This window comes from Nymphaea colorata, chromosome 4 (assembly GCF_008831285.2).
Source record: "Nymphaea colorata isolate Beijing-Zhang1983 chromosome 4, ASM883128v2, whole genome shotgun sequence".
NCBI classification, from domain to species: domain Eukaryota; kingdom Viridiplantae; phylum Streptophyta; class Magnoliopsida; order Nymphaeales; family Nymphaeaceae; genus Nymphaea; species Nymphaea colorata.
This window is the reverse complement of record NC_045141.1, coordinates 17,362,698-17,388,690: the sequence shown is the minus strand read 5'-3', so window position 1 is coordinate 17,388,690 and position 25,993 is coordinate 17,362,698. Positions and strand designations below refer to the sequence as shown.

The following is a 25,993-nucleotide window of genomic DNA, read 5'->3' as shown; positions in this document are numbered from 1 at the left end:
AAGCTTCTTAGCGACTCTTTCCAAAGTAGAGAGAACCTATAATTCTTATCGCATCATTTAACTTGTTGATATAGAACATATCAGTAATCCACCAACGAGTATAGGACCATTGTATAGAGGTTGCCTTGGGAGGATTCTAGAGACAACCCACTCTAGAAGCATCCAAATTAGCATATGTGCAGGCTCCCTCACATTCCAGAAGACTACTTTCATTTTTGAGAGGAAGAGTTCCCCCTCTTTCCCTCACATTCATCCTCCTCCATAGCCGGATGGTGGTCGTTCTCCTTGCCTTGAATTTCCAACAATTCTACTCCAAATTGGTTACCTTTGCACTATCCTTTCTTCCTACTGACCAATGTCCACCCTTCTGTCAGTAGTGACTACTGTTGGATTTCTTCGAGGGGATTTCTATTCTGTGTCTGGTACTCTTTACTCACCCAAGCCCCTCCTTTTTGACCCCTGCCCTCCCTCTTCCGACCTTGAGATTTGCGTTGTTTGCCCATTTCCTTTGAACACATCTTTTCTTTAGACTCTCACTCAGATTGTTTGACGAAAAAGCAAAACCAGGAGCTTTATCTGAGCCTTCAAAAACATGCATGTTCGACAGGGAAGCAAAGGGGTTATCAAAAAGTTCAATGGCAATTTATGTTCCATGTTAAAATAGTTCCTAGAATGCAGACATTACAAACAAGACAATTGAAATTGAGTGGGATTGATATTTCCTCTTGCTCTTGCAATTAGCCAGAGAAAAACTCGTCATGAAATTAAAACACATCCCTCATGGAAAATCTTGATTGCGCTTGCGTAGATCAAGTGGCAAACATTGATTGCAATTGCGGGAGGCAACACTCTCCGTTTGGAGGATGTACAATTTTCTGCAACAGCACTCGATGAGTGTTCGACCAAACTATGTAACAAAGACCAAAAGAAGAAAATTGCAACTTTGAATACGATCAAACCTAGACTGCCAAGAGCACGATAAGAACCAAGTAATGATCTCCGGAGAGTCCCTTCAGGCTTCATCTTCATGTTCTTTATAACAGTAGTTTTTGCATCACCAAATAGTGCAGTTCAACCAAGTAAATAGATCTTGAATCCATTGTGTTGAATCTTAGAAGAAATTTCAAAATGTTTACCAACCAAATTAATTAATAACTTTCACCAACCATGCCAACATGACTGCATGCCACTAAAATACCAATAAAGGAGATGTAAATGTAGAGAGAAAGCTTGCATTATACAAAAGGTGACATGCCATCACCAAGGTACCAAAGAGGTTTGGCAATAGTAACAAAGGGGTTACTATCCCATGAACATATCCTAAAAATAAATGGGAGATCCATAGAACACTCTTAAACAGTGTTTCTTGAATCTGACCTAATCTTTGGGGCAGATTCATGGGATAGTAACAATTTGTTACTATTTGTTACTATTGCGGAACAGGCTCACAAGGAAAAAAAACCTAAGAAAATATGTACAAGAGAGACAGAAAGTGCGAGGCAGCCAACTTTAGAGAGAGTCACTGGCATTCAATTTGAATGGCTCAATTTAGGCATCCCTCGGCAACATATAGTAAAAGAAGGTGAAAGGAGTAGGAAATATCTCTAAATGATCAGTTGTTGCGCTCCTCCCATATCTGCTACCAGCTACTGTTAAACTAAAAGTGCCATGTGAAGAGCTAAATTCTAGACATAGAAGAAAAGAGAGAGAGAAAAACGCATGTGGCAGGGGGAAATGAGGTCGGCTGAGGAGGAAGAGAGAGCAAGCCTAGTGGTGGCAAGGAGGCAACAAATTAAAAAAGGTGACAAAAGTCTAGTTCAGTCCAAATTAATAAATTTTCTATCACTAACTAGTCTAATTATTTTAGTTAAATTAATCAATATTGTTTCTATTATGCAGATCTGCTCTCACATTCGCCGAAAATACAGGATTTTTGTAGTGAATTTTCCAATCGTTCCAAGTTACGGGATGAAGCACAATTACAGATATCAGACATAAATAGGAGAGATGTTCGCACGTACAAACCTTAAGGTGGCCTGGTTCTGATAACCCTAATTAAAAACAACAAACATTCACACACACACACACACACTCTCTCTCTCTCTCTCCACCTCTCTCGATCCCTCTCTCTTTATTTATAATTGTCTATTCTTTCTCAGATCATGAAGTGACCGGTAGTTTTTTGTCTGTCGTCAATTTTGGTTGTTCAAACATTTTTTTTTTTTGGGGTACTGCAGGAAGTCATGATCTGTTCTGTTTGTTCATTGCGCTAATTTGTTTTTATGTTTTGGTACCCATTTCTTCTTGGAATTTGATTAAATCCGTTGTTTATCTTTTCCCTTAGATGCCATCTTCTCTCTCCCCCGTCTTATTATTACTGTTATGCGTACAGGGGACATCTGAGCGTTTCATATTTGATGTTTCCACAAGGAATTACTCTTGGCTATATTCTTTGGGTGCTCTGATTCTTGTAGTTTTCTTCTTGGGAGAAATGATTCGTAGGTCCGTCAATTAACTGCCAATTTTCGAAGACTGATTGTTTGGCCTTGGTCAAATGGAATCTTCATAGTTTCCATTATAAAGATTTCCTCAAGCTGCGTCGATTTTTGTGCACGAGAGATTGAGCATTGAAAGTCTGTAGTTTTCTCTTGCGAGATTACAGTTTTGCTCCCCCACCGCTATTTGTCTATGTAAAGGACAAATTATTAAGATGGCCAGTGCTGCATTTTTTTTTTTCTCAATATTATGTTTTGCAAGTGACATTCTACTTCCCTCTTGTCTAAGCTTTTACATGTCTTAAAACGTCGAATTGTCTTCTCTACGCACTTCTCTTTAGAAACTGAACGCTAGTTGACGAGGAAATACTGCAATGTTCCTTTTACAGTGGCATTTTAAGTGTCTCATATTTGCTTTTATTATTTGAGGTATACTCATCCTGAGTGTGCTGAATCTGATGGAGCTGCTTCTAATTGCCGGTGTGGACATGGGCCTTCAATACATGTTGGTAATTTTCTATTATATGGATCCAGCCATCCAGGTAAAACTGTAGTGCTCATATTTTGTGATCTGTAACTCATTGCCTGAAGTCCTTTTTCATGAGACGTCAAGGAGGCAAGTTTGCACATTTCCTCTGTACAGGTTCTTGAAAGATCGTTACTGATGTTGTTTGCATTTGTTGCTTAGTAAGTGGACAACGTTGATTGCAACTAACTCGTTTCTTGTGAAGTCAGCTTTTTGTTGTCTTTTACCAGTAAATTCATCCCAGTGCAAATTCAGATGCCTTTCTGATCCTGCTCTTCTGACTCCTGTGGTCTTCCTTTTCATATCTGCTACAGATCGTGAGAAGATGTAAAAACTCCCGTTTGTGTTCCTTTTCATATCTGCTACAAATTCCAAGAACAATGTGATTCCTACGTTTCCTGGAGCACGTAGTTTCTAGTTTCTGATTGGCACGGGATGGAATTTATCTAGTTTGTTTCAAATGGCAACTTCTTTTGGCAACATTATGCGCTTGACGTGCGATGCAACTAAATGGCATCATTCTGAAGCAGAATAAGCAAGCATCCAAGCCATCAGCAGATAAATGTTTCTGCTTGGCTGTTTCCTTGGCGTTTGCAGCTATACTTTAATGGAGGAGCAAGTCCCAATTTCGGCGATCTGTACATTGAGCTTTCTCATGGCGTTGTCCTTGCAGGCCACTGTCAGATCTTGCAGTTTAGGCCATTCAGTGAAAGGAAAAAAATCGAAAAGAGCAAAGAATGGCTTACGTGATGAGGATCGTGGGGGGGTGGATGCAGCAATGGCTTCTCATAAATAGTTCGTACTATGTAATCTTGAAATGTTGCATTTGGTGGATCCTGAGTAATGGAATTGTTAGTGTCATCAACAATGGTCTAGGCTTTGTTGATTCAACTAATATGAGAAATTGTTACAGGTTTAAGATGGACCGAGTAGTGAGATTAAAAATTTAACAGGCTTGGAGTCTCTACAAGAGTTTGGAGGTGCACAGCAGGCTGCATCCGTAGAGATGTAGTTGGTGCTTTTGAGGATTGTCAAACTCTGCTGCTGCTTTCTAAAGATAGTATTCGAAGCCAGATGAGAGTTGTCTTTTTATCCTGGATGCTTGAAGAAAAAGAGACTGAATTTCTTGATTGCTAATATCAGAAAGGAAATTTTCGAGGGGAGATCGCAAATGGCATTACATTTTGCCATCAAACCTTGAGTAATGCAAGCAGGGAGGAACAAACGATTGGTAGACTAGGTGCAATTTTTTCGGCGGGATTTTTTTGCATCTGTATGATAGTTGGCATGCAGTTGCTAGCTGTTGGCTTTCATTCTGTCACTAATGCTGTTTGGATTTGTAAACTCTGGCTGCGGCTCTGTGCGATGCAATACAGAGCAACATAAAAAGTGGGGAATTTGATTAGAGGAACGAGGGTGTCATCCATTGGAGTTGGAGAATATGACGAGTTCATCAACAGCATTTACCTCCCAAAAGCATTATACAATAATTTGGATTCAATAAATTAACTGCAGCCATGTTGGGAGAAGCGTTTCAGTTTCAAGCAGTTCCGTTGGAACCGATGAATAACTTGATGCCTTGGTATAGCACTGCCTTGGTGTAGGCCTAAATGTTATGCTTTATAGTACCTTAAGAGCATAAAAATTCGTTAATGCGATAGATAACTTATAACGTTAACAACTTTAGAGCAACATTTCCTTCTTTCAAACAATGGCACCAACGATGTAACAGATGGACTCAATACTTAAGTATTTGATCCGTTGTTGCAAGTGTTTTGTCCCTTGACTAATTAAACGTCCGAGACGTGAAAAGAGACACTTTAATGAGAAAGAACCAACACGTAGAATGGATGACTGACCAGAAGAGAGAAGATGCTCAAGGAGCGGCGTCTCTGTTACACCTGACCTTTGCTTTTCAGATTAAAAAATGGGAGGACTTCCTGTTAGTAAGCAACGAGAATGACTGTGGACTTCCGTAGCAGGAAGTTTAATAAAAGAAGTTGGCTTGTGTAGCCGGAACTCTTATAAAAGATGTAGTTAATATTCTATAAAATTAAGAAAGATGGTTTCTAAGTTCATGTTGGCTTGCTGTTTCATCCATTAGAACTCATCTGTCAAAATAACGCCGAATGTGGACGACTGTATCTCCGTAATGATGAGAAGAGATAAACCTGTTGAACCTTTTCTGCTTCTACGGGTATGAGAAATTTCTCCCTGTTCTCTACTGAATTCCAGTTGCAATTTGAGATGGAGAAAACAACATGATATTTACTTTCTTCAATTACCTCATTTCTCACTCATAGTGATAGATCTATCTCTACTCGTGGTTTTGCTTATCTCAACGGAGAAATGAATGCAATTACGGCAATGGCATGTCTATACTTTTCTCATTATGACTAATCAATATGAAACCTAAGTTTACTTAGGAAATCCTGAACATATCAAGATTTATCCCCAAAAGAATGTTGTACTGTATCTCATAGACAAAAGAAAACCATTAAAATTATTACCAACATAATTTCCCTTTTTTTCAAAATAAGACGCGCTATCCCAGCAAAATTGCAAGGTTGCGGTGGAGCTCAACCTTTGGATCCATGGATCCACTTCTTTAGCATTTAATTGGCCTAAGATCCGTAAAAGAGGGAGACCGACCCTCAAAGCAAGCAACTACATAATTTGGCCTGTCGATAAGGTGCGGAGATTCAGGGTGCAGGTGTCTCCATGATCATGTAAGAATTGGTCATGTCATAGAGGCTTGAAATCTTAGTTGGAATCAGAGAGACAACCTGCTTCCTCCAAATGAACAAAAACAGCAAGCACGTCATATCTCTCATCAATTGATCAATATATAATTGCAATTTTACAGTGGCAATCAAACGCCCCGTGGGTCGACAGCTGTTTTCTTTCTTAAACTTAAAGGAAAACTCAGTCCTCAACCCTTACAAAAGTAGTTAAAAAGTTTTTTCAATCTTTCCCAGTTTCAAACTCAAACTGCACCCGATGCTCGAGCTTGCTTTAAGGAATAATATTCAAAAGAATTCGACTATTACTGCCCACCTGATACCTATAGCTCTCCCCGACTATTTCAAACTCAAACTGCACCCGATGCTCGAGCTGAGTGTTAACATCAGGAACCTTTTAGATCACTTGGGCGGAAACGCCTTTGATCGTTTCGTTAAACTGAATAGACAAAACGACGTTTCTTCCTTTTTTAACAAGCAATCTTTTGCCACACACGCTTAGTGAAGTACTCTTAATCCTATTGATCAACTCAAACTTTTGTGTCTAATTATAAGGTTTTAAGCCATTAACTTCTAACCAAGTGGACGACGATGTTATCTGAGAGCGAAACGGATGTCCATGCTGATTTCAAAGCACAGGACCATTCTGCCAACGAACAGCTTTTTTATCTTGTTGATGAGATCGCATAAGATGAGGCAGTCAGGATAATGCATGTGAGCAGCTAGATGGATGTGCCACAAGCAGATGTATTCTTTTTATGTTTCCCCTACAAATTTGCCATGATCAAAAGATCAGCGCCACTTTTTATGTATTGGTATCCCTTTGTTCTACTAGGGTCCAAGATTTTTTGAATTGGTGCTCCTCGACCAAAAACTTTTTTGGGCAGCTATGGTTATTCGAGCAATCAAATGTCCCGGACAGCTGATCAGAGATGTCAATATATTCGACTTGGCTTGGATATCCGATTGATTGAAGAGTGATATGAAAAAAAAAATTACAACCAATTAAGAAATCAAATTGGATTCAAATTTAAGAAATGACATCCAATCGAATTTGGATTGGAATTGGGATGTACATAAATATTTGATCAGATTCAGTTTTAAATAAAAATCATTTATCCAATGCTCTGACAATTTTGAAAAGTGGCAAGATTCGGGTCAAAATTCAAATTCAAATATAAATGTAAACAATCATACTCAGATCTGTTTTTGGATTGTAAAATTGGATTTCAAATTCAGATATGATTTTTCTTCATTCTTATTTGAATCCAAATTTTAATTCGAATATATGAATATCCAAAAAAATAGATATAGTTATGAGTATGTCCGATTTTAATCTGATCCATTGACGCCATGAACAGACTATGCTTGATGGCTTTGAATCTCAAACCTAAAGCTAATGTGAATTCTACACGACAATAAATTTTGATGGTATGGATTTCAACGGAACCCAGAAAAACCTCATATCAGAGGGGAGGGCAGTGGCCTACTTTTAGATGCTCAATAATTGCACAGTGATATCTTGGATCACCTCATATCCGGACATAAAAAGGTAACAAACATAGGCTTATTGATTTTAATCTCTTAGGCACTGCACCGTGTCAATGTGGGTAAACCCAGGGATCAGCTTATTTGGACTTTGTAGAGTGAGTATGAGATGTATTTCATCCTACCAACCCCTACCACCCAACAAAAGAACTGAAGCCTTCACCCTTTCCTCCATCCCTTAAGGAGCCTATTTGAACTTTGACGTACAAAGATATGCATTTTTAATGACATCTAACAAGGAGCAGCGTATAATAGAATACTTCGCATGTCAACGTATAATAGCATACTTCACATGGCCTGATGACGGTGGGGACGGAGGCAGCCTGTGTTGGGCATGACTCCTAGAGTTAAGCATACTTCACATGGCCTGCCCGATGATGATGATCAGGGGGGAGGGAAGGGGGGGTTCGCCTAGACCGTATGGCTTCACCCTGGCAAATGAAAAAAAAATATTTTACATTAAAAAAATATAATTTTTTAAGTGCGCAATATATTTTTAGAGTTGAATTCAATTTGGCCCTATCTAAATCTAGAGGTTGAACTGTCGGCCCACCCTAAGAAAAATCCTGGTTCCGCCCCTGATGATGATGGGATCCATTTGGAAAATATCCATCCAACGCATCCCGAGATACATAACCAGAAACGTTTCCAACTCAGAAAGAATTCAAAGCATTTGATGGCCCCCACACGCTTGTTCATTCACTTCTCTAGCCTGCTGTTTTCTGGGTTTAGACTTTTCAGGGCGATCACGAGTCTACCTTGGGCAGGGAAGATGCGAATGCATTGGATAGATTCCCCAAATACTTAGAGAATCATATTCGCACTTTGTTGTTTTCTGCTTTATATGTTCCATGGTAGCTAAGAATTGTCTTGGATTAGGGGTGCAAATGTGTTGGATTCAGATGGGCTCAATACATAGAGAATCAGATTCATGTTAAACTAGGTAAAAGAGAAAAAAAAAGACCGGAGTTGAAGCTGATCCGTTTGCACCTATCCTGGGATTTCGGTTTACCGGTAGAGCTAGGATTTCAACTGAATTTAGCTTAACAACTGGTGTTTATTTGATGATCATTAGTTAAAAAAGGGTCCACATCAAGAAATTCAGAAAGAAAAGTGAAAGATTTTTTAAATCAAAAGAAAATCTTTAGTCATTGCTAAGGTCATGCCGTTTGCAAAGTAAACAAATGCGATATATTATATACTAAAAGCATGCATATTAATTCCATAATTTTACGATAGTCGTAGACAGTGAGGTCACGAACATGTCAGATTAGGGACAGCCGATTACTTGGGGAGTTGGCTTTACTATCAAACCCAAAACAGTTACAAAATGCAAAAACTGTCATCTCAGATCCATTATTCCATCCTCAATCCCACGCATTTACATCACCAATCAAATTCCGGTTCCCAGAAGGGCTTTGCCTTTGGAGGTATTTACACACTTGCAGCAGCACCCCTGAAGTTCAAAGAAAAAGAAAAACTGTACCGAAATGAAGACATCTTTGTCATTAAAATTATAGGTAACAGGGTTCATTTTTCAACATGTGAAGATGGTATACATGAGTAAATCCGCAGGGGAAGGTAATGCTAATATCGTATGATCAAATACTAGCATCAGCTAACCCTTGAAACAAAGTATCATTTGATGTCAGTAAAGGATGGTCTGGCCCTTGCCATTCAAAATGGGTCATAGTGCCCGCCTTATCTCTTTCTCTGTTTCTTTCTTTGAAGAATTGCAGAAGCAATGGATTGTTTCTAGTCTTTGATCTCCAAAAGTGAAGAAGGAAAAGAAAGACTCATCTTCAACCCCTACACCAACCTTAGTCTCGTACATGGTTTAACAAACTATTTAATAGACCTTCATGAACTGGGGCAATGGCAGCTCCCCTGGTCTGCTGGCAAAGATGGCCTCCCTGTTAAATGATACTTGAATGCTGTTCATCATTCTGGAAACAGAACTCCATGCAAAAGGAGCAGACAAGAATGAGTAGGCCCAAATAGCCAGAGCCCTAACAACACCATCATTGTATGCAGGGAATGCCATCACAAACAAGGCACCAGCTATCCCAATTGATGGTGTGAGTGCAGGAAGCAATGGCAGGAAGAAAGCATTGGCCACCACCACCATGAATGCAGATGACCCGGCCAAGTACAGGGTCCAACCAAGCAAAGGATGCACTGTCCTGGGTATCACAAAGAATGGAATGGTGATGCTAGCTAGGATCAGAAAGAAGAGGAAGCATTTCATTATGAAAGGGTACAGTGAAGATGCGAATGCCGTTGCAGCGGTCTTGTCTGAGGTGCGGCGAATGCAGATGCGAGACAGGCAGAGGCGGACGGTAGCCAAGAGGATGAGGAAGACTGCAGTGTGGGAGATGAGGTGAGGTAAGTCATCAGCGTAGCCCAGCACGGCCCGGCGCCGCTCGTGCCAAGTTAATCCCAGGGGAAGAACAGGCCAGGACCACCAGTACCATGGCTTGAACCAGGGTGCACTGGGGAACGTGATCACACTATTCGGGCCACATGGTATGTTCCATTTTAGCTTCAAATCTGCCAGTAAAGAGGAGATCATACTGTAAGCAAAAAACTCTGATAGAAGCACAAGTTCCAAAAGAAAAAAAAACTCTATCGTGGTAATTGAAGTTGCAGCGCCACAGAGAAATGGCTACACAAAACAGACATTTTTCCAGTCCTAGCATGCATATTTTACCAATTGTACAAATAAAAACAACAACAACGAAATTTTGCTTGGAAACTCAATTTTTAGCAATTGAGGAACAAAAAACGAGGAAAAGGAAATTAGAGACCTTCTTTTCCTCAGATCTACGTAGATCAAAACTAGCAAACCCGAAATAAGCGATCAGGAGAATACGTTTACAATTTCTCAATTTTAAAAGAAGATGAAAAAGCTAATGAAAAATAAAGAAGAAAGGAAGGTTGATCATTGACCGAGATCTCACAATAGTAGGACGCATCCATCTGGTATCCAAGAGGCAATCGGAAGTATCCATCCTGTCTTGTACCATTACGCCCAGGCTTGAACATAGGTTTCTCAAGAAGTTCATGAAAGTAACCTACTAAGAACCCCTGGTCAGCCCCATCAGGATTCTCTCTCCCATCCTTAAGCTGTTTCAGCATCCCGTTGAACGCCTCTTCCGAAGGCTGCCAACAATAAAACCCACATCTCAAAGCCCTTAAATCTCCAAATTCCTCAGCAGAAAAAGCCGGAAAAAAAGACAACACCCATTCAACAAAAATTGATAGAAAACAAGAGAAAATCACCAACCTGCAAAACAAAGAGGCCAGTGTGAAAAATACAGGGATTGATGAACACGGCGCAGAATTGCCCACACTGGAAGAGCTCATCAGTTTTGTCCAAAAACAGATTGTCAGAATCCAGCATCACAACCCGGTCATACTCAACCAAACTCCAAGCATAGAGCTTGTTCAGAGTGAGCATAAATCGCTTGTCGAAATTAGCTTGATTCCTGTAAGGATTCTCGACGTTTTCCACGCTCACCACCCTCGCGCCATCCTCATTCTCCCTGCATTTCCAACCAAAACTCAGATCTCGTCTCAGCCACAAGAGAATGAGAAGAAAAGAGGAAAGGGGAGGCGGGGGTTGAAGCTTACATGGCGGAGACCCATTTCTGAGGCACGTCCTTAGAGGCGATGACCACGAGATCGGCATCGACTTTCAGGCGGGCGAGGGAGCGGAGCAGGACGCGCAGAGCGATGTAAAACTCGTAGTCCCTCGGAGTGCCCATGTACATCATGGTGGCGTAGGCGTTCTTGTGCTTCTCCAGAGCCGAAGCAGCGAACTCCGGCAGGCCGATGGCCAGTCCGACAAGGACTAGCCATGGGAGAAGGGCAGCCGGATTCCGCATACTGTTGGTTGGCCGGGGGACGAATCACACGAGAGCAAAGGAAGGGACTCCAGTGCTGCCCATCAGCAGGCGTTAGCCAGAAACGAGGCTGGAGCTGGAGGGAGAACGCGAAGAAAGGGGGAAAATCCGATGGACAGCGAGGGAAGGGGGAGAGCATTTAACGGTAGAAAGGAAAGGAAAAGCATTGGACAAAAGCATTAAAAAAGGAAAAGAGAAGAAACCGTGGAAACTTTTTCGAACATCAGCAGCTCTATTACGAGAGACTCGAGAGGACTGTGCTCTGCAAGGATCGGCGCTGCCGAGAGGTCCAAGCGTTCCCGCTCTACGTGAGTCAGTAGGAATCTGAAACCAACTACAGGCGACTTCGGCATAAAAGCTAAGAAAGTACGGAGTTTTTCAAATCATGGAGCACAAAAAATCTGAGTTCTGTTAACCGCGTTGTCATGGTGGATGAGATGTGGCTATTACCAAAGTTGACTAATGTGATATTATTCAGTCGAACTCCATCTCCAACTTATTTGTTTTAAATTGCATAAAGATGCGAGACATGTTCAAAATTTTTCATACAATCATATCCTGATATTTGATCGAGGTTGTATTCGACAAGAAAACTTTTCATTGAATTTGAATCTGATTATTAAATAGATTCAAGAATTCACATTCACCTAGTTGTCGAACGAATAACATATGCTAACTATTTGACATCTCAATCGATCGATTGATCCATCGAAGCTTCACTGTTTCTTTTCAACTCCGCGCAATATGATGATGTGCAATGCGACGATGATCTTATTTTATTTGGAGAAGTATATGTCAAGCAAGTGTGAATGATGCTTAGATGGCTTCAAGGCTTTTATTTTTATAAATGAGGGCAAGAGCTCACTGTTTTAGGCTCATTGTGAGGAGTGGGTAGAGCCAGAAATTGTTTTTTTTTTTTTTTTTTTTTTGTAGGGTTTTAACCATATAGTTAATAAATTTTCAATAGATGCTGGGGCAATGACTAGGGTCTCGTGGGGCTGTTCTTTACAACAAGACATTGATCCACATAAATTCAACCATTAATTTAAGCTTTAGAGAATGGGCTAATGTCCCATGAAGCCCCCTCATATCTATGCTCCTACTTATTTTGCAAATCCACAAACATGATCAGCATCCTCTGTTATTTTCGAATGGTGTGGCAGTAGTGGTGGAGATACATGTGAGCATCAAAAGTTTCATTCAAAAAATGAAAATTGAACCTATATCAAACCTGTGCTGGTGATTCTAATGACATTTAATCAAAATATCTTAGCTCCGACACTGTAGCGATGATGTTGCAGCTACTTACCTTGGTCTGCATTTTTCTCTTACATGCAGTATATATATACTGCTAATTAATAAGATCGTGAACTGTTGTTACATCATGAATCATTGACTGTTTGATTTTAGTGGCAGATACATTTTTAATTGATAATAAGGAAGGGTGCAACTGGGGGTGAGACTTGTCTTCATCTGTCGCGTTGTATGACTCGTATAGAAAAAAGAGAAGGTGCTGGCTTTCTTTATGTTTTTGCTTAGGAGCAACTTGTGCCGGTCTCTCCTTTTTAAAACAACTGTGGATCGACTTTCACAACTAAAGAAAGCCCAACTGGGTGGATTCCCAACCCCATCGCCCACAAGTTTGCCCATTCGAGCGACCAACAGGGCATGGTTAGTCGGCCGTAAGACTTGATCGGACTTGCTATGAACAGTCAGTTAGCTTGCAAAACTCCGGCGAACCCCTCCACTGCTATGAACTTTTATTATGGATCGTGGACATTTTTGTAATCGTTCATTACAATGAATAGTGCGTGAACTCTACGTTGAAGTCGAACTCTACATTTTTTTGTATCTCGGCGAATTTTTAAAAAAAATAAAATATTTAATAAATCCTAAAATTTATGAAAAAATAAAAATTAATAAAAAATATGGAAGACAGGAAAAACACATATAATACCCATTTTGTGTTTTTTTAAGGTGTTTTTTCACGTTTTATAAGTGTTCTTTTTTAATAAAACACATTTTCTGTGACCACACCTCGATCATGGGCTCATGACTTCTGAAAAAGTTAGCTTGGACAAACATTTATTATTCATGAAGAACTTAGTTTAAAAAAAAAATGTCATCGTCCTACTTTGAGAAAAATGCACCAGGGAGTGCAATTTATTTCGCGCCTCACCCAGTCTTCGTGTGATGTATGCACGCTCAGTATTAGAAAAATCGATTCCCATACTGGATTAAAAGAAAAGCTAATTTCATAAAAGGGGCACTTGATGGTTTGGAATTTTGTCTCAATAATGAAAATTTCAAAAGCATAATTCCTCTTCAAACAAGACTAGAATCAAAATTCTAGGTTTCAATTTCCTAACTCCGGAAACAAAAATACTCTGTTTGTTTAATAATTCTAATTTCTTAAAAAAATGAGCATTTTGATTTTTTTTTATTTTAAAATTCTATGATTCACGATATATCAAACACCCCATTCAGCTAAATCAGTTGTGATTTGGTCATAAATATAATAACATATATTAAGTAAAAGTACAAAGTCTAAAAATGTTTTGGGTACACGACATTCTTAAATTTGGCTACCAAATTCATTGGTTGGGTTTGAATTGGCCAATTCAGACTGATTCTAACAATAATGTGCATGGCAATTTAAATTATGCTTACTTATACGTGTAGATATATAAGTCAAACTAATTTTGAACTTCTCGCCTTCCAACAAACACCAATTTCCACCATCGAGTGGCGGTGATACATAGGGGCTGGTGTTGACTACTGTAGCGCTAGCTCATCAAAAATTTCTATAAAAAGATTTAGAGTTATATAAAAAATTAGAGTGCCCCTCAGCCGAAAAATCATACGGCCACCAACCAAACATAGCATGAAAAATCTGGGTCTTGTGACACTTTTTTTTTTCCTTTTTTTTTTTTTGATGCATGCCATTGTTCATTTTAGGCCTCTAAGTGAACCCACTGTGTGCAGATCCGGATCGAATTCAAACCTCAACTTTAAAATACCAACCTCAAATCGGAATCCATATGAAAGCTTAGAAGTATAGCACCCACCAGAATCTAAGTAGCGATCTACTGTCTACAACACATTCTATCTCGCTCGCCCCTTACCTGTTGATGCATGCATGTACCAAAATGGCGACTTCGTCTCTAACCTGCTTCGATTGGCGACGATGCTTGACAGCTTGTTGATGTTTGTCCACCCAAATTTTGAAACTGCGTTTTCATTAAGGATCACAGCGGGTCGGATTCAAGTTAAATGTACTCTTTATCACAACTTAGTTATCGGATGTTCACATATTTGAAATTGGAATATGAATGAATAAAAATATATGTCATATATCAATCTGATTCTTAAATTTGTAATCCCAATCCAATCCAGGATAACTTATTTTACAATCAAAATCCTGCTTGTGAATACAGAATTGCCATCTGAATTCGAATTTAACATGACTGACAACTGAATCCCAACAGTATTATGATATGTTAAAAACCGACTTATGGAATGTATAGGCCTCGGATGTAGGATATGCATTTAAAACTAAGTCGAATTTCAAATCCATTCAAATTTTTGTTTAAACCAAATCCAAATCCAAATACGTCCGAGTGTCATTTCTTAAATCCAAATCACATCTGATTTCTTATTCAAATGTTTAAATTTTTTTTCATATCTAACATTTTTCAAGCAGTTTGGTCGGATATCCTATATCCAAATCTAATCCACTGTGTCTCAACCCAGTCATGAAATTGACAAGGTCTCACAAACTCGATGGTTAGGACTCAAACTCGATCTGGGAAAAAAAAAATATTAGAAAAAGAAAAGTGTAGGATTTTTCGTTTTCATTTTGTGGGCAGGCAGGTGTGAGGAAGACACCCATTAGATCGTGCCGGCGCACATACTAAGTTATCAAACTCTTGACCATTTTAATTTAATTAAGGTTATAAAGCCCATGGTCCTTAGGGAAGTGGAGCCCTTTGTTGCCCTCAAGTGAGCAAGTTTGTAACAGAAGTTAAAGCCTAACAGGGGATATTCAATAGAAATGAAAAGAAAGTACCATTTAGAAAGTCAGCAACTTCAACCAACATTCAGAACCCTTGAGGGTCATTTGGTATTAATAACAATTTGTTAGTCTTATAAAGCTATACTGAAGAATGGAGCAAATTCATTAAATGTTGTTACGTAGTGTTTTCATGAATCAGCCCCAATTTTTCTTCAATATTTTGAGATAAATTTATGGAACCGTAACAACTTATTACTACTACTACTGTTGCCAAACATCTCATTAGGGACTGTTTGGGATTAACAACATTATGCTACCGTCTCATACATCTAACCCAAAAATTAGTAAGATTCATTATGTAACATAAATCTGCCCCACTTTTTGGAGCAAATGCATGAAACAGAACAGTAACGCATTTTTACTGTCCCATAAACTTGCCTTTCATAGAACACCATGACAAGTCAATGTGTTACCGTTAGCTAAACTGCCCTCAGTTTATGAACATCGTGGTCCAAAAAATGTGGTTGATAAATTTGTTTTGATAATAGGAACAAAACATATTTGTTTGCGGCAATCCCAGTTGCAATTGTAAATAGGTTTATCTGGTAGGAGGGTCTTGACAATTTTTAAATGCGGAGCAGGTTATATCTTGGGAGGCAGTGGTGGGCTCTTTAAATAAAGTCTTTGTGGGATGCATACTACAAGAAAATGCTACATGTGATTAGTAAGTCCAAAATTGCATTTGGTTGTAAGAAACTACGTGTCAAATGCTACATATTAGAAGTCCAATATATATATATATATATATATATATATATATATTGTCAACAACTTGATGGTCTAAGTTTTGCAAATAGATGCAGGCCTGTCTTCACAATTAGAATTCTAATGTTGGCTTGGTGTGGAAACGTCCGCTAGCTGTAGGAGTTTGGCATTTTGTTAAGCAATTCCGCAGAAACCGAATCCTGCGGCAACAGGCAACAAAATGAGCTGGTTTTCTGGCAGAAGGATGAATTGCCGCGTTCAGTGAATGAAGAGGCCGTGTTTGGATATGGGCGGTAACAGATTGACTCTTGAACTGCTTTTCTCTGCCGGGAGTTGGAACTGAACACCGGGTGCTGTGAACATGGCATGGCATTTTCTTCCTGCCATTCGTTCGTCCTGTTCACGGATGGGGGGCTGGGAGAAGGAAGAGGAACGAAGGGTAAGTGTGCGTGGCTCTGTTTTCTGCAAGTTTGGCTGAAGATTTTCAAAGGGAAGGGCGACACGAGGCTGTTGCATGTCCAGACTGTTAAAAGGAAAGGGAAAAGAAGGAAGGTGGCAGTCCAGTCCAAATCTCACTTGAGCGAGAGCTGAAGCCTCCCCCTTTCCTCGGTCTTTACGCTGCAATGAGGTCTGGAGTGAAGACAGTATGCTTTCAACTTGACACAATATCCTCTCCCATTGTTACAGGAGCAGAATACACACGGGAATCAAGATATTTTTGTTTGAGAGAGAGAGAGAGATCGTGTTTGATGCAAAACAGAAATACATGTCCAAGAATTTTTGTTTCCTCGTTCTACCTTGCAAATTCCTCTGATATTTTCCAAAAGTAATTCTCAATGGGGGTGCCCCTAAAATTTAAGTCTCAGTCATAGCTGGTGAGGTCAAATCGGCGACACTGTGTTTCAAAACGGCAAACGCAAGAAGAGATCGACGCTTACCTCATTCAAGCAGAAGAATCAGGTCCCATCGAACTCCAAACCCTCATTGAAAAAGGAACAGGAATCTCTCCCTTAAAGCAATGTACTTCGCCAATGTCAAGCACAAACCGCTATTGGACCTCCCTCAAACCCTCCATGAGAATATCAATACCAAAATAATTAAGATCCTGGAAATGCCCGTAAACAGGGATCCAAAAGTAATTAAGATTAAACTGAAGCACAGATACACACGGATAGATTAAAAATTTGACTTTATATATTACCCAAAACCAGGGGAAAATTCAATAAATTGAGGAGATTGCTACAAAATAATCAGAGCAGCAAAGGTGCAGAAAGAATAAAGAATAGAGCAACCTTCTGCATTATGATTTCCTTAAATGCTTGGACAAGCAAAAAAGGAACTTGATCAGATGCAAAGTGCTCCAAGATCAAGCTGTCCTGGATCAGAACCAGGCAAAGGAACATCAGACTCAAGTTCTGCCTTTGCATGCCGGACCTGCTCTTTCCTCATCCGATTTGTGACAACCTTTTGGTTCCTGGTGCAGTTTAATAAGGAAAGTGCTAAGTACTAACTCTCTAAATTCATGACATTGAATTGCAGAAACAAAATTACCAGATGTGATCACCACAATTTACAGTAGATTGACTCTAAACAAATAAATAAAAATAGACACCCACGGTTTCCATGCATAATGGTACACCTATCTTATAATCAACATGCACGCCGCAACACATCATGGGAAACATGTCAGTAAAACAAGAGGAAATGTTTGAGCCAGATGTGCATGGAAAACCCACAAGCTTATTGACAAACACATCAAGTCCTGGATCAGCCAAAACAGATAAGATACAAAGAACGTACTACACCAGCAAATGAGACAATGATAACTAGTTCAGTAGGCACATACATATCAATTCTTGTAGACAATCTTCCTGCTGCAGCCCCACAACAAGCCTTGTACTTCTTCCTAGAACCACAAGGACAAACCTTGTTTCTTGGGATTTTCTGCATCCAATAGTTGAAACTTGAAAGGAATACAAGAATAACGGCACAGCATAGCTCAAAGATACAGAAAAAGAAAACATTGGAAAACCAAAAAATGACCTTTTCCTTGTCTGGGGCATTATCATTTAATCTTTCATCTTTCCTTGGTGTACTATCAGCCAGACTGCCACTCCCACAGCCAGCATCTTGATCAATTTCTTGAGATTGCTCAGAGGTGACATGAGAATTATCTGGACAAAGAAAAATTACATACCTCAGAAAGTTATTAGAAGAAAATGTGAAAAAAAAAAAATCCTTAATGCAACAAATCACAAGAAACATTATTCAGAACAGCACAATTAACTACTGCAGGAGTTTCTGATGTCCAAGCAGCCAAAAAATAGCACATATCCTCAGCGGTGCATATACAATTGAATTCTTCCACCACATATCCTTAGCGGTGCATATACAATTTGGCGCATTACCAACACATACAGGACGTTTGTACGGACACAGATTTCATGGTATTTCTCATCCTGCAAACCTTACACTAGAAGTGACTAAAGCACATGGGAAGACATACTTTCACAATTTCTAGCATCAGTTTGAGTTCCAGCTTCTTCAATGCTCTCTGCTATCAGAAATTCAATAGCTGCATCAACATCTCCATTCACTTCTTGTAAGATCTGCATTGGGCCACCAAGTATCTCAATTCGAGTCAGCCACTGTTGGCTTGTTCCTCATTAATGTAATCAGATCAGTGCATTGAATGTCAACATGCAGAAACATTTTTGAGATGATAAACCAAGCCTTGAGGAAAAGAATAATGTTTTCATGATCTATGGCAACTGGCCACCAATTAGAAAAAAATGTGTACCTGTTCCACTTTTTTGGTATCTCCACACCCGCTACCACTCATAACAATTTTGACACATGATGGATCAACAGTTGTTCGTGTGCTATTTGCAGCTTTAGTATTCTTCGTTGAAACTTTGGTTTGATTAGACACTGAAAGAACAGTGTCAGCCTAGAAAGAGATGGTAATTACAACACAGAGCTTGAAGGCATGAAGCATCACAAAATTACCCATAACCTATGTAATGGGTTTGCACCAAGTAAAGAGTATATGGCTGCCGAAAGGGATCCACCAATCCAGCAACAGGCACAGGCTTAGACATAAACAAAGAAGGGTCTGATGCAAACAATGCAACGAAGTCCATTTTATCCCAAAAGAAGACTTGGTCATAGCCAGTGGTGGAGCGATACACGTCTGGCTGAGAGGCACTGATACTTCAAATTTTAAACCTTTAAGAGGCAACTATATGTAAACAAGTAAATGGTTATGAGCCATTAATATATAAATAAGTGCTCTGTGTGGGACTGTGGGCAACTGCCCACTAACATGCCCCTGCTACTGGTCATAACCAAGTGATTTTGTCCAGAACTGATTATAAAACAGGATGTTTATCTTAAATAATTCAAAGATTGTTTAGTATTCTAGAATGTTTCTGTTGCATGCTAATTCACTTTTACAGTTTCTGAAACATGCTTCCTGCAGTTATGAAATGCAAAGAATGGTCTGTCTACAAGCAATTTAATGCACCTTACTGTGCTGTTTTGTTGATTAATAAATTTTAATTAAAAAATTAAAAATAGGAATTTTTACAGTTTATGAATGTGTTGACTACTCATTGATGATTATTTCTTTTATTTCACATGTGCAGAGAGAGAGAGAGAGAGAGAGAGAGAGAGAGAGCACTACAGCCACTTATTCAATGACGGGAAGGTAGCAGGGATGGTTTAAAAGGGAGTTGGCACAAAAGGCACAGTTCTCTTTCTCTCTCACCCAATATTTTATGTGTGTGTGTGTGTGTGTGTGTACAGCTTTGTCTCTCTACAACTGATTTGGTTTTTACTAAATGCCCAGCACCACGCCTGCAGACATGGTACAAACCATTACATCACACAGCAAACACAGATAACTGAAGACAGTTATGAACCTCAATTATGATTGCAACAAAAACAGATGACTGTAGACAGTTATGAACCTCAATTATGATTGGTTTAGCTGGCCCATCACAAGGATCTTCTTTTAGCCGAATGCTATTATAATGCTCCCCATCATGATAGGACCTATGATGATATGAAAAGCACGTTAACCTAAAAAAGAATAAACAAATGATTCATGAAGCCCACTGCTGGCTGGAAAACATTCAATGCAGAAAATTGAGCTAACCAAAGATCATCTGAAAATAAAAATGATATGAAAACAAAAATGTAGTATCTGAATTACGTTCCAAACAAATAGAACTACACCAAAACATGAATCTCCAAGTCTTTATACCCTACAGTTTTCTGTTGAAGTAAACACATGACCTAGATAAGGATGTCAATCATTTATCCAAAGGTAGAAGTTCTCAAAAGTCTGCAGGGATACTTCTTATGAAGTATATAAGAGCATAATACCTACCAGACATGTTTTACCATGGGGAGATATTCAGAAGATATGGCTTGTCAATGCACATTAAAAAGCTCCCAGGACCCAAAAAGTATGACAAATACTAGTGTGAGACAATAATACAGTACAAACCATGTTTAGTTAGGCTTGGAACAATTGCAGATTGGAAACAGCTTAACTTCTTCACATATACAAGCAAAAGAATGTTGTGATCAAGTGAAACAAATGAGTTAACATAAGGCCATATTACCATTAAGCTTTTAATAACCTGCCTGCATGAGCTCTTTGAGTTGATCACCAAACACTCAATAACTACAGATAACAAGCATACAAAGATAACAAAAAGAAGAAACAACATAAACACCATATAAGATAATTAATCCATCACAGCCTAATACTATGAGTCATTGCAGATTTGATTACCAAAACACCTAATGACTACAGAGCACCCAACAAACAAGTAGACAAAAATGAAGCAGCTGACTAGATGGTTCATCTAGGTATGTCCTATCATCAGTCACTTCCTTCTCTACAGATGTCCAATGTCAACAACACTCACAAACCTTACAATAGCATGCACAATGTTGTCCCGTCAGTTCTTTTTTTCAATATATTATGTTCATACTTGTTTCTGAAACATCCACAGATAAGCAGTTATCTTTAACAAAGGGCCCATATCAGCAATCCTCTCAGATCTTTTTGTGTTAGCATAAGCTTACGGAATGAATACAGTTTGTTCAAGATCAAAGCTATTTCAATTCTTAAAACTCGACAATATCTTCATGGAGTCAAGTGCATATTGACTGATTATTAAGGCCAAAATTCAGTGAGATAGAGGCCTACACGGACATATAGAGTTTAAAGAGGAGAACTATCAAAGCTTTAACCAGCCATTGTTATTCCGACCCAGAAATTAAAGCAATTCAGAATGACAATTACAGGTAAAAAGAGCAATGCCCTCAAGTATTAGTTACTTACAGGTGAATCATACGATTTCCATGACATGGAAAATTCTTTATATACCAGCGTGGTGACATACTCTGCATTGTGAAAGAATACAAATAAATAAGCTTCTAATTCTTGTCACTAGAACTTATCCAGATCTACAAATCTAGTTAAATTGTATCATACTAAGCCAAAAGTTACCATGGTAATGCTGCTCAATACGTAACAAAATATATTTACAAATCAACTCTATCTGTGGAACATGGGAGTCCTAGCAGCTTGATTGGGTACAGACTTTTGCATGATATCACCAAATAACCAAGTCCAGTTCTATAATTGCAACTAAATCAAACTTGACAAGTATCAGGTATTTGTCTTATATATAAGGTGACCACAACAAACTGTTGCAGTGAAAGCGAAGTTAGCAGGAATTACTTTTGGCATGATCCATATATAAACAACAGTACAATAACACAACTCCTTTAACTAGCCATATGCAATAAGCAATGAGCCTAGAAAAGCAAATCTCAACAAACCATTAGTAGACTTAAGCTGAATAACTAGCACTAATTTTAAACCTCTAACCTACATCACACAGGTGCAGTGTGCTTATACATACATACATACATATAGATAGATAGATAGATATCTTCTGAAGTTGCAACTTTTCATCCTGTGCTTATATCAACAAAACATTATTCAACAAAAGTTGAAACAAAAAAAACACTCACATGGTGGATACATATGTTGCTATGACAAACAAGGGAAGCAGCTTGGATTTCCATGTGACCTGCCCATGTACCATCGTTTCCCATAGATTGACAATATTCATCAAATGGCACATCATCCTCAATGAAAGGCTCAAATTCCTCACGGTGCTTCTGTCAAGTAATAAACCTGCCATTAGATGTACTAAGATAAGAACTATTTATTTATTTATTCAATGATCCCTATTGCAGAAACTGTTTGTGAAGGCCTAATCATTGATAACAACCAAAAAATATGCACCAAAAATTTGGCCATTGTTGTTTAATGATCAAATATGAAATTCCCACATGCAAAGAAGAAAACAAAGCAGTTGCAGTGTCCCTGTTGGAGATAGAGATAATGAACACAGAAAAATGAAAAAAGACTGACAGAATCAACTACTAATTAAATAAGAAAAGACAATAAAAAAAGGAAGAAGAAGTGATAAACTGTTATTAAGATAAAAAATGTAACCAAAATTACATTCTCTAGAGAACTTATCCTAAGCAAGGAATAAGGAAACTACACCAACTACAACACGCTGAGTGTTTCTGTCAGCGAGAACTACAAAATGCTTCTTCCCCTACATACCTTCCCAATATCATGACACAAGGGAGAGACAAGATGAAATCCAGAGGGTCCGAATTTTTCATCATGGCATCCTAACCAGACTTTGTCCCTGCAGTGACCATGCTTGGGTAACAACCAAATAGTCTCCATAGAGCTGCACACCCTCCCGTCCATCACATGCCGAGAGCACAATTAAGAGCAAAAGGGTCCAGGACTTCTCCTCCTTCCTCTCTGTCTTGCAGTGGAGGTCAGGAGCTCTCTCTCTCTCTCTCTCTCTCTCTTTCTCTCTCTCTCTCTGAAACTGTGGAAGCAAATCAACCACCACCATCTGCCTACAATCATAGTTCTGGTCTGCAGGATGATGTGGGGGAGGAGGACTCATTGGTGAAAAATGGTCCCTGAGGATCTTCAGGTTCTGTGCCATTGAAAGCACAGCAGGCACTTCTTGTTATTGTCTTTCCTTGCAGTTTTCTTGGCCTTCTCAGTTTTATTATCGGTTCATGGTCTAACGGGTTACTGACAAAGTTTCTTCAACAATCATATGATTTGGTGCAAGTGTGTCTGTCTTTTAGACTTATAGGCTTTTACATTGTTGCTCTAGGAAGATGGTTGGAGATGGTCACAGAACATTGAGCAAGCTATGGCTGAATGGTCAAAACGATTGGAGTTTGGTGGACAGCAGTCAGCAGGAGAGGAGATATAAGGAAAGACAGTTCTAAATTGCTGGAGACAAACTTCTCAAGATTTTTCTGTCCTTTTCCATTTTGAGCTTCTTGAAGAACCATAGTTAGTAGAAATTTTAATATGCAAACGAAGGGCATTTCTCTTTTATGTCTATAAACAATTCCTTGATCATAATGAACAGTAGAACAAAGTAATTTTTTTCACTTCATTTAGTTATTTTCTTTGCAAGCTGGGTGGTTGGTTTTGTGAATGCGTTGCATAGTTGAATTATGTTATTGTTACATGGCCTGGAATGCTTCTCCAATAAAAGCTGCATATGGATCAATCCACAGTGTTTGGCTTCCAACATATGGATGTATCAACTCTGCAGCTTCTTATGTGCTCAGTTGCTGCTCTCGAGAGATTCCTTCTAATGTCCAGGAGTTGTTAGATAAAATGGCTGAGAGAGGGATCACTGCTGGAGAGCTCTTGCATCGAAACATTTTCAGAGTTTCTTGGCTTATAAATTTCAATTTGCATTCTTAAAAGATATATAAATAAAAAACATGTGAATATAGTGAGATTCAACATTTCGCATGCTTAAAATAATTTCAAACGTTTGATTCAAATAATTGATTTTCAACCCTTTGATTCAAAATTTCAAACACTACCTTATGGTTGAATGTCACCTAGTTCATCCTCATTTCAGTTTGCACGACACTAGCTTTATCACACATTCCCATGCTATAACCATGTTAAAGCCAAAAAAAGATTTTCAGAGTGGAATCTCTAGAGTTTTGTAATGCTAAATATATTTCATGTGTACGTGTCACTCTCTGTGTCCACACCAAGTAATCATAAGCAAGCTTTCATTCGGAGACCATAAAAGTCAATAAACTTATTTTGTTGCTAGGATTCCCAATACAAACTTAGAAACCATGCTGCATGTCAGAGAACCATATTGTCTCTTTACAGAAAGAACAACTCCAAGATGGATCACAAATGCATTGCAAAGCCAGACTACGAATTTACATGGAACAGTTAGTTCTTCTACGGGACCGCATATATATTCCAGCCGAGAAGCAAGATTTACACAACCCATACCATGATATACTCGACCACCATATGCCGGTATTTTGCATGTTCTTCCTCATTGCCTTCCAACTGATCCGCAATACCACTGCAGATAACGAAAGATAGAGAAATAAACAAAGGGCGCCCACATTACGTGCTATAAGCAATTTTCTAACAGAAACGGTGGAAAAAGAAAAAAAAAATGAGATCCTAACCGAAAGAAGCAGTTCCCATCCGCAACTAATGGAACTATTTTTAAGCCAAGCGCGTCTAACTGACTGCTGAACTGAGCATTGTTATCTGCCTTCCCATTCTTCTTTCCCTGCACAAAAGAGGAAGTGAATACATCAGAAATTGGAAACTGCACTAATCATCCCAAATTCAAAAATAATTTACAAGGAACTAAAGAAGTTTTCTGACATCACGAAGTCAGCAGAGTTATTCAAGCCCTGATTTTCTTAATGGAAAAAAAAAACGTCTCTATTAAATACAGCCGTCCATTTGGGTGCTATTAACACTTTAACATAATCTGCCTACCAAGAAAACAAACTCAAATCAGAAACTGAAAATCTGTAAAAACCAGTTCCACCAAGAACTAAGGTATTATTTAAACACGAAATTTGTCCGAGACCAATTGGAGAACCCAATTCATCAAGACATTTGAACATACTAATTTATCGAAAAAAAATGACAACTTAGACTATGTAAGAAAATAACTCGCGCGCGCAAGAGAGAGAGAGAGAGAGAGAGAGAGAGAGAGAGCACCGATGGTGGAGGTTGCTTCTTGAGCTTGGGTTTTGTGTGCTTCTTCGTTTTCGGCTGAACCATTTTCGAAGCCTATCCACCAACTTTGCTGCCGCCAATGATTATCAAGGGACGGACAGTCCATGCAGTCAGAGAAAAGCGCGAGGAAGAAGAGGAGAACAACTTACAGAACGAGGGAGGGTGAGAGAGAGAGGAGAAAGTTAGGTTTAAGCATGGTTTCTTCTCCGCGCGATACACGCACACAATTGCAGCGCTGCTCTTGCTCCTAACTCCACTCTGGCTCACGGGAGATGGGTAGCGGTTTCTTTCCTCGGGGGCAGGGATTGTTTGGATAGTCGGTGGTAGGATTCTCTTTCCGAGGAAAATTTAGGAGACATTATTTTCATCCTATTCGATGCGCGCAGCGCACAACACAGTAACTTGTAAAGAGGGTTCGGATTCGGATGATTTACATAGAGGAGCTTCACAATTCCAATTCGGTGCAATTTAAAAATCATATCCTGACCATTTACCGATTTGCATTCCTTTTTACGTAAAGATTTAAACGGATCAAATACATCAAAAATGGTCCATACAAGATCATGAATTTCAATCCCCAGAAATGGAGCCTTAGGGGGAGGATTTGATTACCCCTGATCTTAGGTCTGATTTAAGAATGGCCTCAACTTATATCCATGGTTATGAGAAGTTGTAGATTTGAGAAAGTGGATTTAAGATTCTCATTATGCCTCAAATCCATGAATTTCAAGTCAAAGAGGAGGGGTCGGACTTAGATTCATAGGTTACAACACGTAAAATTTACAAATGCATGTTATATTCCTTGCAACTTTCAGACATAAGATTTCAAAATCCA

General features: G+C 39.0%; 2 protein-coding genes across 4 annotated transcripts; both read right to left on the bottom strand.

Moving 5' to 3' along the window:
- Positions 1 to 8,791: 8,791 nt before the first annotated feature.
- On the bottom strand, positions 8,792 to 11,555 carry LOC116253717 (putative glucuronosyltransferase PGSIP7). Its single transcript, XM_031628693.2, has 4 exons — positions 10,944 to 11,555; positions 10,597 to 10,855; positions 10,271 to 10,472; positions 8,792 to 9,860 (listed from the first exon to the last, which is right to left on the bottom strand). The coding sequence occupies exons 1-4, from the start codon at positions 11,195 to 11,197 to the stop codon at positions 9,160 to 9,162; spliced, it is 1,416 nt and encodes a 471-aa protein (XP_031484553.1). The 5' UTR covers positions 11,198 to 11,555; the 3' UTR covers positions 8,792 to 9,159.
- A 4,545-nt stretch (positions 11,556 to 16,100) lies between these two features.
- Positions 16,101 to 25,528, bottom strand: LOC116252245 (OVARIAN TUMOR DOMAIN-containing deubiquitinating enzyme 7). 3 transcript variants are annotated; one of them, XR_007573026.1, is made up of 13 exons: positions 25,141 to 25,528; positions 24,591 to 24,697; positions 24,406 to 24,481; positions 22,053 to 22,202; positions 21,355 to 21,416; positions 19,967 to 20,051; positions 18,796 to 18,945; positions 18,502 to 18,604; positions 18,039 to 18,169; positions 17,842 to 17,939; positions 17,288 to 17,469; positions 16,934 to 17,100; positions 16,101 to 16,195 (listed from the first exon to the last, which is right to left on the bottom strand). XR_007573026.1 is itself a non-coding variant. In XM_031626383.2 (11 exons), the coding sequence occupies exons 1-11, from the start codon at positions 25,201 to 25,203 to the stop codon at positions 17,340 to 17,342; spliced, it is 1,155 nt and encodes a 384-aa protein (XP_031482243.1). In that variant the 5' UTR covers positions 25,204 to 25,528; the 3' UTR covers positions 17,168 to 17,339. The 3 variants fall into 3 exon arrangements, 1 of the variants encoding a protein (XP_031482243.1); XR_004172101.2 differs by having other exon boundaries at positions 16,111 to 17,100; XM_031626383.2 differs by lacking the exons at positions 16,101 to 16,195; positions 16,934 to 17,100 and having other exon boundaries at positions 17,168 to 17,469.
- Between the last annotated feature and the right edge of the window lie 465 nt (positions 25,529 to 25,993).

What these genes read in the sequence shown, in the direction of transcription:
- LOC116253717 (XM_031628693.2), bottom strand. Translation starts at nt 11,197, where the DNA reads ATGCGGAATCCGGCTGCCCTTCTCCCATGGCTAGTCCTTGTCGGACTG. An exon ending in CAGAAATGGGTCTCCGCCAT is followed by an intron (nt 10,856 to 10,943) that starts GTAAGCTTCAAC and finishes TTGGAAATGCAG; the next exon opens with GGAGAATGAGGATGGCGCGA. An exon ending in GATGGATGCGTCCTACTATT is followed by an intron (nt 9,861 to 10,270) that starts GTGAGATCTCGG and finishes CTTTACTGGCAG; the next exon opens with ATTTGAAGCTAAAATGGAAC.
- LOC116252245 (XM_031626383.2), bottom strand. Translation starts at nt 25,203, where the DNA reads ATGGTTCAGCCGAAAACGAAGAAGCACACAAAACCCAAGCTCAAGAAG. An exon ending in AGAAGCAACCTCCACCATCG is followed by an intron (nt 24,698 to 25,140) that starts GTGCTCTCTCTC and finishes TCTTTTGTGCAG; the next exon opens with GGAAAGAAGAATGGGAAGGC. An exon ending in ATACCAAAAAAGTGGAACAG is followed by an intron (nt 18,605 to 18,795) that starts GTACACATTTTT and finishes GGCCCAATGCAG; the next exon opens with ATCTTACAAGAAGTGAATGG.